The following is an 18,970-nucleotide window of genomic DNA, read 5'->3' on the forward strand; positions in this document are numbered from 1 at the left end:
ATTCCCTATATAGTGCACTACTTTTGATCGGAGCTCTATGGGCACTATATAGGTCAAAAGTAGTGCACTATGTAGGGAATAGGGTGCCATTTGTAACACACACCTGCTGTCAGAGGAGCATGAGGCAAGGGCCCAACCAGGAGCCTCTGATTAGGGGCAGGGAAACAGAGAGAGAATGTCCCCCCTCCATACGTAGGTTACACCATTCTAACTTCCCAGTGTTGAACAAAGGGACATTTAATTGTATAATATAGTTATTTTTCTTTTCAGAAGAGGTACGATATCTCAGCCAAGGAGAAAGGAAGTGAAATGTTGTCGCAAGTAAGGAATGATGAAACAAAAGGCCTTATCGGAACGGAGATTACTGGCCGTCTGACAGCCTTTCTATTGCCTATTTCAGATGGAGAGAGAGTTACTACTTGACACAATGTAAAGGCTATATTTTAGTTGATCAGAAATGCAGTAAAGGTGTGTTTGTCTGAGGCCTGCCCGGCCTGTGTGGGTGTAGGTCTTACGTTGGAAGGGTGGGAGGTGACCACCACTGCCGCTGTGGGGGGGCCTGTTGTAGTTCCCCTGGTGGTAGTTGCCAGGGGGCGGAGCGTTGCTGTACTGCCCACCTCCCTGCTGCTGTCTGTTCATGCTGTGACTGAAAACAACAGAACACGCAGAGTAAGTCACAGACGTTAAACATCAGTTAACGGCTGTTCCATACACACTTCTATAAGTGCCAGCTGGCAGCCAAATAGCTGACTACTAACCCTTGTGGCCGGGTACTTAATTGAGGAAGACATTTGGGTCCGGATGCCACGCCAAGTGCACCCAATACGGTGGCTACTTTAGATTCAGAAACACAACAAGTCTGAGGCATTAAACATCAGCTAGCGGCAGAAATCCTACACATACAGAACACATTTCATAAAACATTCCTACTGAAATGTAGTATATTATAGACATGACTGCTAATACTAACCATTTCCTGTCACAGCTACACACAAGCAACCCCCCCCCCCCCCAAAGTAGTAGTACCCACAAAACACCAGTCTCAACGTCAACAGTGAAGAGGTGACTCCGGGATGCTGGCCTTCTAGGCAGAGTTACTCTGTCCAGTGTCTGTGTTCTTTTACCCATCTTAATCTTTTATTTTCGCTTTTTCTTTGCTACTCTGCCTAGAATGCCAGCACCCCGGAGTCGCCTGTTGACAATGAGACTGGTGTTTTGTGGGTACTATTAAATGAAGCTGCCAGTTGAGGGACTTGAGGCAACTGTTTCTCAAACTAGACACGCTAATGTACTTGTCCTCTTGCTCAGTTGTGCACCGGGGCCTCACACTCCTCTTTCTATTCTGGTTAGAGCCAGTTTGCGATGTTCTGTGAAGGGAGTAGTACACAGCGCTGTACGAGATCTTCAGTTTCTTGGCAATTTCTCGCATGGAATAGCCTTCATTTCTCAGAACAATAATAGACTGACGAGTTTCAGAAGAAAGTTCTTTGTTTCTGGCCATTTTGAGCCTGTAATCGACCCATAAATGCTGATGCTCCTGATACTCAACTAGTCTGAAGGCCAGTTTTATTGCTTCTTTAATCAGAACAACAGTTTTCAGCTGTGCTAACATAATTGCAAAAGGGTTTTCTAATGATCAATTAGCCTTTTAAAATGATAAACTTGGATTAGCTAACACAACGTGCCATTGGAACACAGGAGTGAAAGTTGCTGATAATGGGCCTCTGTACGCCTATGTAGATATTCCATTAAAAATCAGCCGTTTCCAGCTACAATAGTCCATTACAACATTAACAATGTCTACACTGTATTTCTAATCAATTTGATGTTATTTTAATGGACAAAAAGTGCTTTTCTGTCAAAAACAAGGAGATTTCTAAGTGACCCAAAACTTTTGAATGGTATGTGTGTATGTGCGTGCACACAAGTCCAGAATCAGCCAGATGTTCAATTGCCCAGGTTCCTTAAAGGTGCAATCCGGGATAGGTACATTCATTTTTCGACTTCATGAACTTTGAACTTGGTTTAACAATTTACTTTGTTAATGTAACAGTAAACACGGTATAGTTTAAAACATCCCTCAGCTGTTTATCAAAAAAAGCATGGGGGGGGGTGTGCATTGTTTGAATTACAGATTGCAGATTTAAATGATAATTCAGCCTTCTGAGAACGTCTGACTAAGTAAAATAAAAGAGCTTAGATGGCATAAATCAAAAGGTGGGTATTTAATGGCGACTGTTGAAGGGACATCATAAAAGTCGGTCAATGCTATCTAGTTTGAAGTGGTGTGCACGTACCCCAGGGCCCTGAAGGCTGACTGGTCAAGGTGGACCTGCTGCCTGTTGGAATTGAAACCCAGTTGGGGCCTCCAGTTACCCCTGCCACGGTTACCTCTCTCCCAGTCCCCAGGCTTCAGAACCTTTTCAGGCATCCTGAGGAAAGATTTTTGTAAGTAACATTTTTAGATTTTTCAAACAAATGAACAGTAACAAACAATCAACACCATACAATGTCAGAGCTCCATGATCAAACAAAAAAATAAAGACAACACACATTTTAGACCCCACATGGGAAAATACAGCACATTCGGAAAGTATTCAGACCCCTTCCCCTTTTCTACATTTTGTTACGTTACAGCCTTATTCTAAAATGTATTAAATTAACCCCTCCRCCCCTCAATCTACACACAATACCCCATAATGAAAAAGTGAAAATAGGTTTATAAATGTTAGCACATTAACTTAAAATAAATAACAGAAATACCTTATTACATAAGTATTCAGACCCTTTGCTACAAGACAAAAAATATCAGCTTGGGTGCATCCTGTTTCCATTGATCATCCTTGAGATGTTTCTACAACTTGATTGGAGTCCACCTGTGGTAAATTCAATTGATTGGACATGATTTGGAAAGGCATACACCTGTCTATATAAAGTCCCACAGTTGACAGTGCATGCCAGAGCAAAAACCAAGCCATGAGGTCGAAGGAATTGTCCATAGAGCTCTGAGACAGGATTGTGTCAAGGCACAGATCTGGGAAAGGGTACTAAAACATTTCTGCAGCATTGAAGGTCCCCAAGAACACAGTGGCCTCCATCATTCTTAAATGGAAGAAACTTCTAACCACCAAGACTCTTCTTAGAGCTGGCTGCTCGGCCAAACTGAGCAATCGAGGGAGAAGTGCCTTGGTCAGGGAGGTGACCAAGAACCCGATGGTCACTCTGATAGAGCTCCAGAGTTCCTCTGTGGAGATGAGAGAACCTTCCAGAAGGACACCCATCTCTGCAGCATTCCACCAATCAGGTCTTTTATGGTAGAGAGGCCAGATGGAAGCCACTCCTCTGAAAAAAGGCACATGAGAGCACACTTGGAGTTTGCCAAAAGGCACCTAAAGGACTCTGACCATGACAAACAAGATTCTCTGGTCTGATAAAACAAAGATTAAACTCTTTGGCCTGAAAGCCAAGCGTCTCATCTGGAGGAAACCAGGCATCACCTGGCCTTCAGGTGCTTCAGGTCGCTATACTGTTAGGTGAACCTTCACACCAGTRTGATCTCTCTGTACTTTGCTGGGTTCATCATTCCCTCGATTGATGAGCAAATAAAACAATTTAATACATTTTAGAATAAGGCTTTAACGTAACAAAATGTGGAAAAAGTGAAGGTGATCTGAATACTTTCCAAATGCGCTGTACGTCCATGGTATCACATCAGGACAAGTAAAGATTGTTTTTATTTGAAGTCCATCAGGCCTTGCCAGACAGTGACGTTAAAGTGAGTGACTCGTCAGTAGCCTACCAAATTGCATCGGTAAGAGAGCCATTCACTTAGCTCCCTAATTTGCTTACTGGTTGACTTTTTAGCGATTATCTACAGATAAATTATGAAAACATTCAATGAATATGGTGAATGCTTCACCGCAGGAACAATAGGTAGGCTAGTGGAGAGATATCATATTTTGCACCAGTGAGGCTAAAAGAAACCAGCTTGAATTGTTAAGCCAATGATACTTATATGGTATATTCAAAGATAGACATATGTCAAGTGTTCACAACGGACTAGTCAACTGCTGCTTTCTGTGTAGCAAAGCCCCTGTCAAACGCCTGCTTCATTCATGCCTGTATTGCAGATGGCTGAGAAAACGCCTKAAAATTAAGCTTGAAGCCTGTGGAAGTCAGCAGACTGCTACAGGATTCTTTAAAGGCCCAATGCAGTCAAAATTATTTTTTTCTTGTGTTTTATATCATATTGTACAACAGCTGATGAAACACTTTTGCGCCCCTTGGGCGGTAAGTTGGTCTGTTGATATCCCTCTAGTGGTGTAGGGGCTGTGCTTGGACAAAGTGGGTGGGCTAATATCCTGCCAGGATGGCCCTGTCCGGGGGTATCGTCGGACGGGGCCACAGAGTCCCCAGACCCAACCAGTCTCAGTCTCCAGTATCTATGCTGTAATAGTCTATGTGCCGGGGGGCTAGGGTCAGTCTGTTATATCTGGTGTAATTCTCCTGTGTGAATTCTCTGGTGTCCTGTGTGAATTTAAGTATGCTTCCTCCAATTCTCTCTCTCCCTCCCCACCCGGAGGACCTGAACCCTAGGATCATGCCTCAGGACTACCTGGCCTGATGACTCCTTGCTGTCCCCAGTCCAACTGGTCGTGCTGCTGCTCCAATTCTGCCTGCGGCTAAGGAACCCTGAACTGTTCACCGGATGCGCTACATGTCCCAGACCTGCTGTTTTCCACTCTCTCTCCCTACCACAACTTCTGTCTCGACCTCTGAACGATCGGCTATGAAAAGTCAACTGACATTTACTCCTGATGTATTGACCTGTTGCACCCTCTAAAACCACTGTGATTATTATTTGACCCTGCTGGTCATCTATGAACATTTGAACATCTTGAAGAACAATCTGGCCTTAAATGGCCATGTACTCTCATAATCTCCACCCAGCACAGCCAGAAGAGGACTGGCCACCCCTCAGAGCCTGGTTCCTCTCTAGGTTTCTTCCCAGGTTCCTGCCTTCCTAGGGAGTTTTTCCTAGCCACTGTGTTTCCACATTTGCGTTGCTTGCTGATTGAGGTTTTAGGCTGGGTTTCTGTATAGCACTTTGTGCCCTCTGCTGATCTAAAAAGGGCTTTATAAATACATTTGATTGATTAAAAGTTCTTTAAAAAAAATCTGTTTTCCCCCCCGGTTTAAAATACAATCTAGCATTAGAATGTACTAGACGGCCACCAACATAGAATAGAGCTTGTTTGGCAAAAATGTCAACCTGGGGGGGGGGAGCCTGGCTGGCTACATGTGTTTGTGGAAAACACTGAGAATATACACCAGGTGTTATACACACAGTAAGATTATATACAACACCGATGCAATGGGAACATGTTAATTATAAAAAACGATGTATTATAATAACTATATATATATATATATACACACATTTAAAAAACGATTAACTTACTTAGCTCCAGGAAGAATGACAGCCTTGAACACAAAGGTCTCTCCGTACTGTGGGTCCTTATATTTCACTCTGCCAAGATAAAAAGGAACAATTTACACATTTATAAAACTGCATTTCTGCTACAATTGATTTGATGAATTATTAATGTGTTAGTTTATATCGMAACGTAACCTGTATTTAGCCTTAGTGAAAACAGGAAAAATTATTTTCGAGAACATGGATCCCCTAAGAGTACAGGCAAAGCTGACCCCAAACCTTGCATTGGCAATATATTCAATAACCATCCTGTCCCAAGGAGAAATACAGTGAGCCATGGTATTATCATCCTCTGATAATCCAGCGCTGGTCATAGAAAACGGTATCAATTCCAATTTGGCATGAGTCTTGTTCCAGCTCAGTGTGAACGAGGGACACGTCTTCAAAACAGACCCCTATATCTGGTCAAAAGTAATCAACTATATAGGGAGCCATTTGGGACGCAGACCCGGTGTGAATGAAAGAGTCTCAGCTTCTCTTAGAACTGACCCCCCAGAGGGCCAGCAGGTCATTTCATCTAAGGACCCAGTGACAGTTGCAGCCCTCTTGTGGTAAATGAGAGTCTGAAGTCGACCATTGTAGCAGAAAAATTTGAATATAGTTTCACATAGAAGTTGACCTTCGACTTCGCCTCCTGGTCGAGATCAATCACGAAGTGTTAGGCAGGAATGTGAACTTACGACTTACCACTAAGGATTGTCAACTTGCCCTTCCGGTGAAAATTCTTATGGAATTAGGCCTGTGTACAGCCAGATATGGTGAAACATTCAAGTATGAATAAATTGTAGCTTCCATCAAATTGAATTGTTGCAGATAAAAGGCTGTGCGTGATGACATAGGGCACATAAAAAAAATCACTTTTGTGGTTATAGTCCCATGTACCGAATACAAAATTACAAGTTAAATGGGTTTCCATCACATTTTCAACTCTACTGATGGTTCTCACAAAAAAATGCTTGCGTTACATAGCGAGTGTACCCACTCTGGTATTGGCATGTGCGCTCTAGACAACAGCACTCTATCTACGCCGCTGTTGGCTACAGCATATGTATAGCCTACATGAGATTATTATGGACAAAAGAGCAAGAATATTTTTGTCAAAAACGGCAGCCAAGCGTCGATGAACATGTCAGCAGAATAAGACCCTCAATATTTATTGAAAAAGAGCGTCAAGCTCATCACCTTGCACTTTCTCCACCCTGTGAAGTTCATAATTTATTTAATTTGTAGCCTAATAAACTGCATACTTTCCCTAGTGGGAGGACCACACAACATGTCATCACGTGACTCCAAATTTACTTTGTCGACATTTGGAAAATGTACATAAAAAGGTTCTGTTTCCATCAAGCCTGTCAAGACATTTTTTATCCTACAATTACTTAACTCACATAAAGGTTGGATGGAAACCTGGTTAATGGGACTATGGAAGAACAAATATTGGGCCGTGGACCAGACTGAACACCATTTTGGTTACGTATACCCCCTGGGACCCACCAACTGAATGAACAGAGGTTGTGAGGGTAAAATATGAATCCTTACCCAATGGCAGTGTTCTGTGCAATGTCCCGCAGCATGGGGATGGGAGACTGCACTGGCCTAACAAATTAGGTTTCACAGTCATAGGTTAGCCAGGATTCTCTCCACAGAAGGATGGATAAATGGTAACTTCTAAAATGTATGATAATAAAATAGATATTCCTTACTTATCTGGTAGGATAGGGTCATCGTCAAGATTTAATGTACCTTGAATTCCATGGCATAGTTCTGCTGGCATCTCAGTGCCCTGAGGAAAACACACACAGCAATGTTAATATCATACTATATTTAAGCAATAAGGCCCAAGGAGGTGTGGTATATGGCCAATATACCACGGTTAAGGGTTGTTTTTAAGCACGACGCAACGCGGAGTATATATATTGGCCATATATCACAAACCCTAAGGTGCCTTATTGCTATTATAAACTGGTTAACAATGTAATTAGAGCAGTAAAAATAAAATGGTATAAGGTCTGATATTCCACGGCTGTCAGCCAATCAGCATTCAGGACTCGAACCACCCAGTTTATAATACACTATACAATAAACTATTAATTGATCAGGCTGCAGGGACATGGCTTTACATACCTCATGAGATTCTCCATGGTACAGTTCCTGGATGAAGTCACAGCAAGGATGAGACTTCCCAACAAACAGCATATCACTGCCAAGGCTGTTCCTCTTGTCTGAAAGAAAGAGAGAACACATCAGCTGGAGTGACTGACAGTCAATATTCAAAACGATTCCTAAAAGGGAGTTCTTTACATAATAAAACTATTGATTAGAACTAACACCAAGGTCATTCAAGATACACATTGCTATGCGAGGTCAATTAGTAATTTCACAGGTGGAGTACTTCAGTAATAAAGTAATGTTATACAGGTCATTCAGAAAGTATTTGACCCTTTCTCCACATTTTGTTCAGTTAGAGCCTTATTCTAAGATGGATTAATAAAATATCTACACAGAATCCCAAAAGTTGGCCAATTTAAAATAACAGAAATACCTTATTTACTTAAGCATTTAGACCCTTTGCTATGAGACTCGAAATTGAGCTCAGGTGCATCCTTAAGATCTCTCCACAACTTGATTGGAGTCCACCTGTGGTAAATTCAATTGATTGGACATGATTTGGAAAGGCACACACCTGTCTATATAAGGTCCCACGGTTGACAGTGCATTTCAGTGCAAAAACCAAGCCATGAGGTTGAAGGAATTGTCCATAGAGCTCCGAGACAGGATTGTGTCGAGGATCAAATCTGGGGAAGGGTACCGAAAAATTTCTGCAGCATTGAAGGTCCCCAAAAACAGTGGCCCCCATCATTCTTAAAAATGGAAGAAGTTTGGAACCACCAAGACTCTTCCAAGAGCTGTCTGCCTGACCAAACTGAGCAATCAAGGGGAGAAGGGCCTTGGTCAAGAGGTGACCAAGAACCCGATGGTCACTGGCAGAGCTCCAGAAGAAACATCTCTGCAGTACTCCACCAAATCAGTCCTTTATGGTAGAGTGGCCAGAAAAAAGCCACTTCAGTAAAAAGGCACATGACAGCCCGCTTGGAGTTTGCCAAAAGGCATCTAAAGGACTCTCAGACCATGACAAACAAGATTCTCTGGTCTGATCAAAAGATTGAACTGTTTTGCCTGAATGCCAAGTGTCACGTCTGGAGGAAACCTGGCACCATCAGAGTAGGAGGCAGTTCACTCAGGGCACGCTATTCATCCAAAGTGAAAATGCTGGCACCATCCCTACGGTGAAGCATGGTGGTGGCAGCATGCTGTGGGGATGTTTTTCAGCAGCAGGGACTGGGAGACTAGTCTGGATCGAGGGAAAGATTGTACTTTTTTTTTTTTTTTGAACTTTTCAGGGATCCCTTATCCCTGAAAAGTTAAATAAATAAAAGTTTATTCGACCTGTAATATAACTTTTTGAAGTTTTCATCCGAAGTTCGCCTGGACCTGCACGGGCGTTTGGATATGTGTACTAAACGTGCTAACAAAAGTAACTACTTGGACACAAATAATGGACATTATCGAACAAAACAATTTATTGTGGAACTAGGATTCCTGGGAGTGCATTCTGGTGAAGATCAAAGGTAAGGGAATATTTATAATGTAATTTCGTATTTCTGTTGACTCCAACATGGCGGAGAAATGTTGTTGCTATCTGAGCGTCGTCTCTGATTATTGCATGGTTTTCTTTTTCCGCAAAMTTTTTTTGAAATCTGACACAGCAGTTGCATTAAGAACAAGTGTATCTTTAATTCTATGTAAAACATGTATCTTTTATCAAAGTTTATGACGAGTATTTCTGTTATTTAATGTGGCTCTCTGCAATTTCTCCGGATATTTTGGCGGCATTTCTGAATATGGCGCCAATGTAAAGTGAGATTTTTGGATATAAATATGCACATTATCGAACAAAACATACATGTATTGTGTAACATGATGTCCTATGAGTGTCATCTGATGAAGATCAAAGGTTAGTGATGAATTTTATCTCTATTTCTGCATTTTGTGACTCCCATCTTTGGCTGGGAAAATGGCTGTGTTTTTTGGACTTGGCGGTGATCTAACATAATCATATGTTGCGTTTTCACTGTAAAGCATTTTTTTAAATCGGACACGATAGGTAGATTAACAAGATGTTTATCTTTCATTTGCTGTATTGGACTTGTTAATGTGTGAAAGTTACATATTTTTGAATTTCCCGCGCTGCCTTTTCAGCGGAATGTTGTCGAGGGGTTCCGCTAGCGGAACGTGTGTCCTAGAAAGGTTAACTAGGCAAGTCAGTTAAGAACAAATTCGTATTTACAATGATGGCCTACACCAGCCAAACCCGTACAACGCTAGGCCAATTGTACGCTGCCCTATGGGACTCCCAATTACGGCCGGTTGTGATACAGCCTGGATTCGAACCAGGGTGTCTGCAGTGACGCCTCTAGCACTGACCACTGTGCCACTCAGGAGCCCCTAGAGAGCTCCTTGATGAAAACCTGCTCCAGAGAGCTCAGGACCTCAGACTGGAACGAAAGTTCACCGAAAAGGACAACGACCCTAAACACACAGCCAAGACAATGCAGGAGTGGCTTCGGGACAAGTTTCAATGTCCTTGAGTGGTCCAGCCAGAGCCCGAACTTGAACACGATTTAACATCTCTGGAGAGACCTGAAAATAGCTGTGTAGAGATGCCCCCTATCCAACCTGACAGAGCTTGAGAGGATCTGCAGAGAAGAACGGGAGAAATTCCCCAAATACAGGTGTGCCAAGCTTGTAGCGTCATACCCAAGAAGACTGGAGGCTGTAATCACTGCCAAAGGTGCTTCAACAAAGTACTGAGTAAAGGGTCTGAATACTTATGTAAATGTAATCATTTTATTTATAATACATTAGCTCAAATTTCTAAAAACATGTTTTCGCTTTGACATTATGGGGTATTGTGTGTAGATTGATGAGGGATTATTACTTTATTTAATCCATTTTAGAATAAGGCTGTAACGTAACAAAATGTGGAAAAAGTCAAGGGGTCTGAATACTTTCCGAATGCATTGTACATTCATCTTCTAAAGTTGTGTTCGTCACACTTGAAATATTTAATGAATAAAGTACTGTAACTGTACTACTGTACTACATATTCTGAAGGAGTGGTTTAKAATGGTGGATTGAAGTTGAAGAATCCCATTACTCACTTTCCTCTGGAGAAAGGTTTGGGTAGACTTCAGCCAGGGCTGCCCTCAGCCTGCGCTCATCCACGAAGGGAAGCAATGCAACACCTACACACAGAGGGGTAAACGCATTCAATCAAATGTATTTTATAAAGCCCTTTTTAAAATCAGCAGTAATGCTTTACAGTTACCAGGCCTGGACCCCAAAGAGCAAGCAATGCAGTGAGTATATCATTCAGGACATACAAACTAACCACCTGCATTCACTGCCATGTCAAGGTGTTCCGTTTAAATAGTCCATTATTCTGTTGACTTACCCTGCCAAGCGTATTTCTTTCCATTCAAGTCAATGGCAAAGTCATCAGGGTAGAAGTCAATGATGGAGGATTCCTGTTGGAGACGAAGCGACAGGTTAAGAAAATATGAGTAACAGAGCAGTTAAATCAACTTCTATGATCATAACATTGGTCACACTTTATTTGGATAGTCCCCTACATAGAAAATCTATCAGTTCCACATCTATGGTCCCTTATAGATTAGCCACATATGCTCAGACTATGCTGAAAAATAGTTAACATTTTAAAATGAAGTGAAACTTACTGGGTTGCTCATGAGTGACCGCCATGTTTGGGGCAGGAAGTTTCCACTGGCGGCAGGGAAGACACCCATCAGCTGTTCCAGGGGCTTGAACTGAAACGCAGGAACATTAGACCACACAAAACAGGCAGGCCTAACAATGGGAGAGAGAGAAGCCTGACGTCCTCCATTCTTACCGGCTTGGTCCCAAGCTCAAAGTCGGTGAACATGCCTTTGATGTCTTTGAAGTCCGAGGCAAATGGGGCGTAGTGGAACGGGAAGTACCACTTCCAGGACGCGCACCCCTGTCAATCAACACAGTTAATGAGACGACCAGGAGAAATGATCCTCCAATAACGGAATTTCCACTGACAGTGATTCAATTACTAGCTAGCTAGGGGCCCACTTATTCCAGATTTTACTTTACTTTTCATTTATTTACATAAATGACTGAATTCAACATTAGGAAAATAGTAAATCATTACTTTGATTTATTTGCGTAAATAACTGACAATTCAACAGGAAACATTTGAATAGATAGCCTACTAAATAAGAATGCCCAGGGATGAATAAATATCCCCTGGCCTAGGCCTACAGATGCGGTCAAATATATTGCACCCTTGCAATTTACAATGTAGTGCATTGAGGGAAAAGAAACACTTGACTCAAACCACATGCATTCAAATTTGGAATAATTGAGTTCAGGCCATTGATGAATTTGAAGTTTWAAAAAAATCTCAATATCAGTTTAGATATTTTCTTCTTGGTCCTGTGCAGTTGTAAATCAAACAAATACATGTGAACAGCAAACGTTTTCTCAATTTCAATTCATTTTGAGAGAAAATGGGGAGCCTATATGACCCTCTAATCTAGGTGACACTTGCCTGTGACTTAAAATAATTAAATGTCAGATTGCATACTTGGAAAACTGGTAGGCGAAGTAGAGGTCGTTAAACCATAAAGTTGAATCATTGGAAGGAATGGTGCAAATGGCTTGGAATTGGGTTTGGGAAGTCCGCCAACTGGCAAACGTACATGTCCCAAAACACTTTCCAATACCAGAGTTGATCAGGCTGTTAAGTGTGTCTTGTTGTCCCACTCCTCTTCAATGGCTGTGCAAAGTTGCTAGATATTGGCGGGAACTGGAACACAGTGCCGTACACGTCGATACAGAGCATCCCAAACGTGCTCAATGGGTGACATGTCTGGTGAGTATGCAGGCCATGGAAGAACTGGGACATTTTCAGCTTCCAGGAATTGCTTACAGATCCTTGCAATATGGGGTTGTGCATTATCATGCTGAAACATCAGGTGATGGCGGCGGATGAATGGCACGACAATGGGTGTCTGGATCTCGTCACGCTCTCTCTGCATTCCAATTGCTATCGATAAAATGCAATTGTGTTCGTAACTTTTGTCTGCCCATACCATAACCCCACCACCACCACGGGGCACTATTCACAACGTCGGTCAGAAAACCTCTTGCCACACAACTTCATACACGCTGTCAGCCATCTGCCCGGTATAATTGAAACCGGGATTCATCCGTGAAGAGCACACTTCTCCAGTGTGCCAGTGGCCATCAAAGGTGAGCATTTGCCCACTGAAGTCAGTCAAGTTAAGACCCTGGTGAGCAGGACGAGCACTCAGAAGCTTCTCTGAGACTTTGTTTGCACAGAAATTCTTCGGGTGTGCAAACCCAGTTTCATCATCTGTCTGGGTGGCTGGTATCAGACGATCCCGCAGGTGAAGAAGCCGGATGTGGAGGTCCTGGGCTGGGGTGGTTACACGTGGTCTGCAGTTYTGAGACCAGTTAGACGTACTGCCAAATTCTCTAAAACGAAGGTGGCTTATGGTAAAGAAATGTACATAAAATTCTCTGGCAAAAGCTCTGGTGGACATTCTGGCAGTCAGCATGCCAATTGCACGCTCTCTCAAAACTTGAGACATTTCTGGCATTGTGTGACAAAACTGCACATTTAAGAGTGGCCTTTCATCCCCAGCACAAGGTGTACACGTGTAGTGCTGTTTAATCAGCTTCTCGATATGCCACACCTGTCAGGTGGATGGATTATCTTGGCAAAGGAGAAATGCTCACTAACAGGGATGTAGTGCTTTTGGTGAACATTTTTGTTCAGTGTAGTGATTCAGCCAAAGAATCCAGGCTTGAAACACTTATCCTTGGCTAGTGATTTACCATTTCAGTCACACCAATGGTTGACTGTTGGCTGGATGGAATGCTCTTCTCTTAGAGCACGGCTTTCAAAACTCGATCTTATTGGTCTATTAATACATTTACTGCATGGTGATGTCACCATGGAAGGCTCAAACTCCATCCCACCAAAAAAGGATAAAACTTTTCAAACAGCTCTTACACTAAAAGAGTATTATCATAATTTTCACAATATTATTCCAACCTCAGTGTGGGAATATTTATTTTTTATTGCACTGGGCCTTTAAAGGCAATTTTGTGGAGGCCATTATGTTAATTCTCTACAGTGCATGTTAACTTTTTCAAGTAAGACCTTGCAAGTAAGCATTTCATTAGATTGTGTACACTACATTGTATCCTGTGCATTTGAAAAATAAAAGTGGATTTGAATCAGTGTCATACCTGGTAGTAGTATCGGAGTACCCAGCAGAGACCCTCCACGTAGGACTTCACCACCTTTTTGCGGAAGTCATCGTCAGTCGCGTCAACGTCAAACTTGGTTTTGTAGTATCTTTGCTTCCAGCCGTCCTCCCACAACCTAACACACATGGACAGTCATGTTCTACTGTAAGAGTGGGATGACAAAGCTATCTAAACAGCCAGCAAGGACAAAAGACTTGGGCCTCCTCACAGAGTTCTATTGATTAGAAGGCCATACTCAGTCTTGCATGTCTATCACAATTCCGTGTAACATATACTATATGCAGTGCATTCTGATAGTATTCAGATCTTGACTTTCTCCACTTTGTTACATGACAGCTTTATAAAAAAATTGATAAATTGTTTCCCCTCCATCTACACACAACAACCCACAATGAAAAAGCAAAAACAGGTTTAGAAATTTTTGCAAATGTATAAAAAAAAGAAACTGAAATATTACATTTACATACATTTGAAGTCTGAAGTTCACATACACTTAGGTTGGAGTCATTAAAACGTGTTTTTCAACCACTCCACAAATTTCTTGTTAACAAACTATAGTTTTAGCAAGTCGGTTAGGACATCTACTTTGTGCATGACAAGTCATTTTTCCAACAATTGTTTACAGATTATTTCACTTATAATATACTGTATCACAATTCCAGTGGGTCAGAAGTTTACATACACTAAGTTGACTGTGCCTTTAAATAGCTTGGAAAATTCCAGAAAATGATGTCATGGCTTTAGAAGCTTCTGGTAGGCTAATTGACATCATTTGAGTCAATTGGAGGTGTACCTGTGGATGTATTTCAAGGCCTACCTTCAAACTCAGTGCCTCTTTGCTTGACATCATGCGAAAATCAAAAGAAATCAGCCAAGACCTCAAAAAAAAAAAAATTGTAGACCTCCACAAGTGTGGTTCATCCTTGGGAGCAATTTCCAAACGCCTGAAGGTACCACGTTCATCTGTACAAACAATAGTATGCAAGAATAAACACCATGGGACCATGCAGCCGTCATACCGCTCAGGAAGGAGACGCGTTCTGTCTCCTAGAGATGAACGTACTTTGGATCGAAAAGTGCAAATCAGAACAACAGCAAAGGACCTTGTGAAGATGCTGCAGGAAACAGGTACAAAAGTATCTATATCCACAGTAAAACGAGTCCTATATCGACATAACCTGAAAGGCCGCTCAGCAAGGAAGAAGCCACTGCTCCAAAACCGCCATAAAAAAAGCCAGACTACGGTTTGCAACTGCACATGGGGACAAAGATCGTACTTTTTGGAGAAATGTCCTCTGGTCTGATGAAACAAAAATAGAACTGTTTGGCCATAATGACCATGATTATGTTTGGAGGAAAAAGGGGGAGGCTTGCAAGCRGAAGAACACCATCCCAAACGTGAAGCATGGGGGTGGCAGCATCATGTTGTGGGGTGCTTTGCTGCAGGAGGGACTGGTGCACTTCAAAATAGATGGCWTCATGAGGAGGAAAATTATGTGGATATATTGAAGCAACATCTCAAGACATCAGTCAGGAAGTTAAAGCTTGGTCGCAAATGGGTCTTCCAAATGGACAATGACCCAATGTTGTGGCAAAATGGCTTAAGGACAACAAAGTCAAGGTATTGGAGTGGCCATCACAAAGCCCTGACCTCAATCCCATAGAAAATTTGTGGGCAGAACTGAAAAAGCTTGTGCGAGCATGGATGCTTACAAACCTGACTCAGTTACACCAGCTCAGGATTCAATGTCAGGAATTGTGAAAAACTGAGTTTAAATGTATTTGGCTAAGGTGTATGTAAACTTCTGACTTCAACTGTAAGTATTTAGAAGCACCTTTGGCAGCGATTACAGCCTCGAGTCTTCTTGGGTATAAACAATACAAGCTTTGCACACCTGTATTTGAAGAGTTCCTCCCATTCTTCTCTGCAGATCCTCTCAAGCTGTCAAGTTGGATGGGGCGTGTCACTGCACAGCTATTTTCAGGTCTCCCCAGAGATATTCGATCGGGTTCAAGTCCGGGCTCTGGCTGGGCCACTCAAGAACATTCAGAGACTACTCCTGCGTTGTCTTGGCTGTATGCTTAGGGTCGTTGTCTTGTTGGAAGGTGAACCTTCACCCCAGTCTGAGGTCCTGAGCGCTCTGGAGTAGGTTTTCATCAAGGATCTCTGTACTTTGCTCCGTTCATCTTTCCCTCAATCCAGACTAGTCTCCCAGTCCCCGCCTCTGAAAAACATCTCCACAGCATGCTGCCACCACCATGCTTCACCGTAGGGATGGTGCCAGGTTTACTCCAGACGTGACGCCTGGCATTCAGGCCAACCATTTCAATCTCGATTTTCATCTGACCAGTGAATCTTGTTTCTCATGGTCCGAGAGTCCTTTAGGTGCCTTCTGGCAAACTCCAAGCGGGCTGTCATGTGCCTTTTACTGAGGAGTGTCATCTGTCTGGCCACTGTACCGTAAAGGCTTGATTGGTGTGGTGCTGCAGAAATGGTTGTCCTTCTGGAAGGTTCTCACATCTCCACAGAGGTACTCTGGAGCTCTGTCAGAGTGACCATCAGGTTCTTGGTCACCTCCCTGACCAAGGCCCTTCTCCCCCGATTGCTCAGTTTGGCAGAGCAGCCAGCTCTAGGAAGTCTTGGTGGTTCCAAACTTCTTCCATTTAAGAATGATGGGAGGCCACTGTGTTCTTGGAGACCCTCAATGCTGCAGAAATGTTTTGGTGCCCTTCCCCAGATATGTGCCTCGACACAATCCTGTCTCGAAGCTCTACGGACAATTCCTTCGACCTCATGGCTTGGTTTTTGCTGTGACATGCACTGTCAACTGTGAGACATTTATAGACAGGTGTGTCTTTCCAAATCATGTCCAATCAATTGAATTTACCAAAGGTGGACTCCAATTCAATTGTAGAAACATCTCCTAGATGATCAATGGTAACAGGATGCACCCGAGCTCAATTTTGAGTCTCATAGCAGAGGGTCTGAATACCTATGTAAATACACGTTTTTTTTGGTTTGTTTTTTAAAATCTGTAATACATTCGCAAAAAAWAAAKTAAAAACCTGTTTTCAGATTTGTAATTATAGGGTATTGTGTGTAGATTGATCACTTTTTGAAAAATGTAATACATTTTAGAACAAGGCTGTAATATAACAAAACATGGAAAAAGTCTAGGGTTCTGAATACTTAATAAAATCTCCATAGACAAACATTGGCTGTAAAATGGTCCATTCTAAATTAGTCTGACTTTCAACATGGCACCGTCACAGGATGCCACCTTTCCAACAAGTCAGTTCTTCAAATTTCTGCCCTGCTAAAGCTGCCCCAGTCAATTGGAAGTGCTTTTATTGTAAAGTGGAAACGTCTAGGAGCAACAACAGTGTAGCCATGAAGTGGTAGGTCACACACAAGCTCACAGAATGGGACCGCCGAATGCTGAAGCGCGTAAACATAGTCTGCCCTCYGTTGCAACACTCACTAGAGTTCCAAACTGCCTCGGAAAGAAACGTCAGCACAATAACTGTTCGTCTGGAACTTCATGAAATGGGTTTCCATGGCCGAGCAGCCGCACACAAGCATAAGATCTCCATACACAATGCCAAGTGTTGGCTGGAGTGGTGTAAAGCTCACCGACATTTGACTCTGGAGCAGTGGAAATGCGTTCTCTGACATGACTCACGCTTCACCATCTGGCAGTCCGACGAACACATATGGGTTTGGTGGATGCCAGGAGAACGCTACTTGCCCCAATGCATAGTGCCAACTGTAAAGTTTGGTGGAGGAGGAATAATGGTCTGGGGCTGTTTTTCATGGTTTGGGCTAGGCATACTTTCGGTCATATAGTGCATTATTATAGCCAGTAGGAGACCATTTCCTCATCTTCCATACAGGATTTGGGAATTACAATAGTCCCTTGAAGACATGGAAGAGTAACTAGTTTGCTGCTTTAGGAAGCAGCTGAAAGGTTTCGACATTAGTGGATTGGCGATGCACTGCACACATAATGAAAGATGAGCAGCATCTGTCTAGCCAATCCTTCACACTGGCCCACAGGGAGAGCAGCCTTGTAACAGCAAAGCCTCCATGAATACCAATTTAGCCCAATGGATTCAACAGCCTTCGCGAGTACATCACAGAGGAATTTATGAGAATATGCCTCCTTTCCATATTAATAACTTGCAGGAGGGAGGGGGTGATAGGGGGTTTGGAGGTGGTAGGAAACCACAGAGGAGCTCCTAAGGGAACCATGCTGCACTGGAGAGGCATAAATCAGACCATCACACCCTTGCTGAGAGGCCTGCCTGGTTGGTTTGACTGACTGGCTACTTGGATGAGACTGTCCTGGTTGGTTTACTCCCTAGTTGACTGACTGTAGCGTAGCCATTTACCTGACGTTATCCTCAGGCTCTGGCTCGCTGTCACTGTCCTCGGCTTTCCGCTTCACACCCCGGCCATCCTGCCCATCACTGCTTCCTGCCTGGACAAAACACACATRCTTACAAATAATTATACCTAAACCATCTGGCAGCAGATCGGTTTCCACCAATTGGCGACAGATTTTCATGCAAATATTCTAAAATCCACATAGAACAAATATGCACATGTCCCTCCAGAGGTGTTTCCATTAGACTTTTGTGCATAAATTACTTAGGCACTTAAGTTAATGTACTGAATAAAAACAGTTTCATGCATTTCCAGCTCTAACGATGGTTTTGTCAAACTTGCGATAAATAGCATACTTGCTCAATTATAAGAAAATAAAACATTCAGCTAGTGTGTGCAGACCTTCACCTTTGCCACACTTCATTCATGTGCAAATATCTCCGGCTATTTTTCTCATACATTTAAGTAACAAAGGCAGATTGAATAGAGGCATTAAGAGCTTCAGAATATACATTAATAAAAAATAGAAACTAGCCCAGACCAGCATCAAAAGAACATGGAAATGTGTACTGCACTCACACTTGAGGTACATAACGCTTGAACATGGACAAAAGTCCTCCGCCACATTTGATCAATACAAGACATGTAAAATTCTACACCAGTTTACAAATCACTAT

General features: G+C 42.6%; 1 protein-coding gene across 4 annotated transcripts in view; it reads right to left on the minus strand.

The window, feature by feature from the left end:
- The window catches only part of xrn2 (5'-3' exoribonuclease 2), a 40,541-nt gene that overhangs the window by 11,611 nt on the left and 9,960 nt on the right, over nucleotides 1–18,970 (minus strand). For all 4 annotated transcript variants that reach the window (XM_023973664.2, XM_023973663.2, XM_023973667.2 and 1 more), the window contains 12 exons: nucleotides 18,299–18,387; nucleotides 13,886–14,021; nucleotides 11,469–11,576; nucleotides 11,296–11,385; nucleotides 11,013–11,085; nucleotides 10,720–10,803; nucleotides 7,622–7,719; nucleotides 7,201–7,280; nucleotides 7,037–7,093; nucleotides 5,462–5,530; nucleotides 2,298–2,432; nucleotides 516–646 (listed from right to left, as the gene is read on the minus strand). In XM_023973664.2, the coding sequence (XP_023829432.1) occupies nucleotides 516–646; nucleotides 2,298–2,432; nucleotides 5,462–5,530; nucleotides 7,037–7,093; nucleotides 7,201–7,280; nucleotides 7,622–7,719; nucleotides 10,720–10,803; nucleotides 11,013–11,085; nucleotides 11,296–11,385; nucleotides 11,469–11,576; nucleotides 13,886–14,021; nucleotides 18,299–18,387 (1,150 nt within the window). The remainder of the gene's footprint in view (nucleotides 1–515; nucleotides 647–2,297; nucleotides 2,433–5,461; nucleotides 5,531–7,036; nucleotides 7,094–7,200; nucleotides 7,281–7,621; nucleotides 7,720–10,719; nucleotides 10,804–11,012; nucleotides 11,086–11,295; nucleotides 11,386–11,468; nucleotides 11,577–13,885; nucleotides 14,022–18,298; nucleotides 18,388–18,970) is intronic.

Source organism: Salvelinus sp. IW2-2015, linkage group LG28, assembly GCF_002910315.2.
Source record: "Salvelinus sp. IW2-2015 linkage group LG28, ASM291031v2, whole genome shotgun sequence".
Taxonomy (NCBI): domain Eukaryota; kingdom Metazoa; phylum Chordata; class Actinopteri; order Salmoniformes; family Salmonidae; genus Salvelinus; species Salvelinus sp. IW2-2015.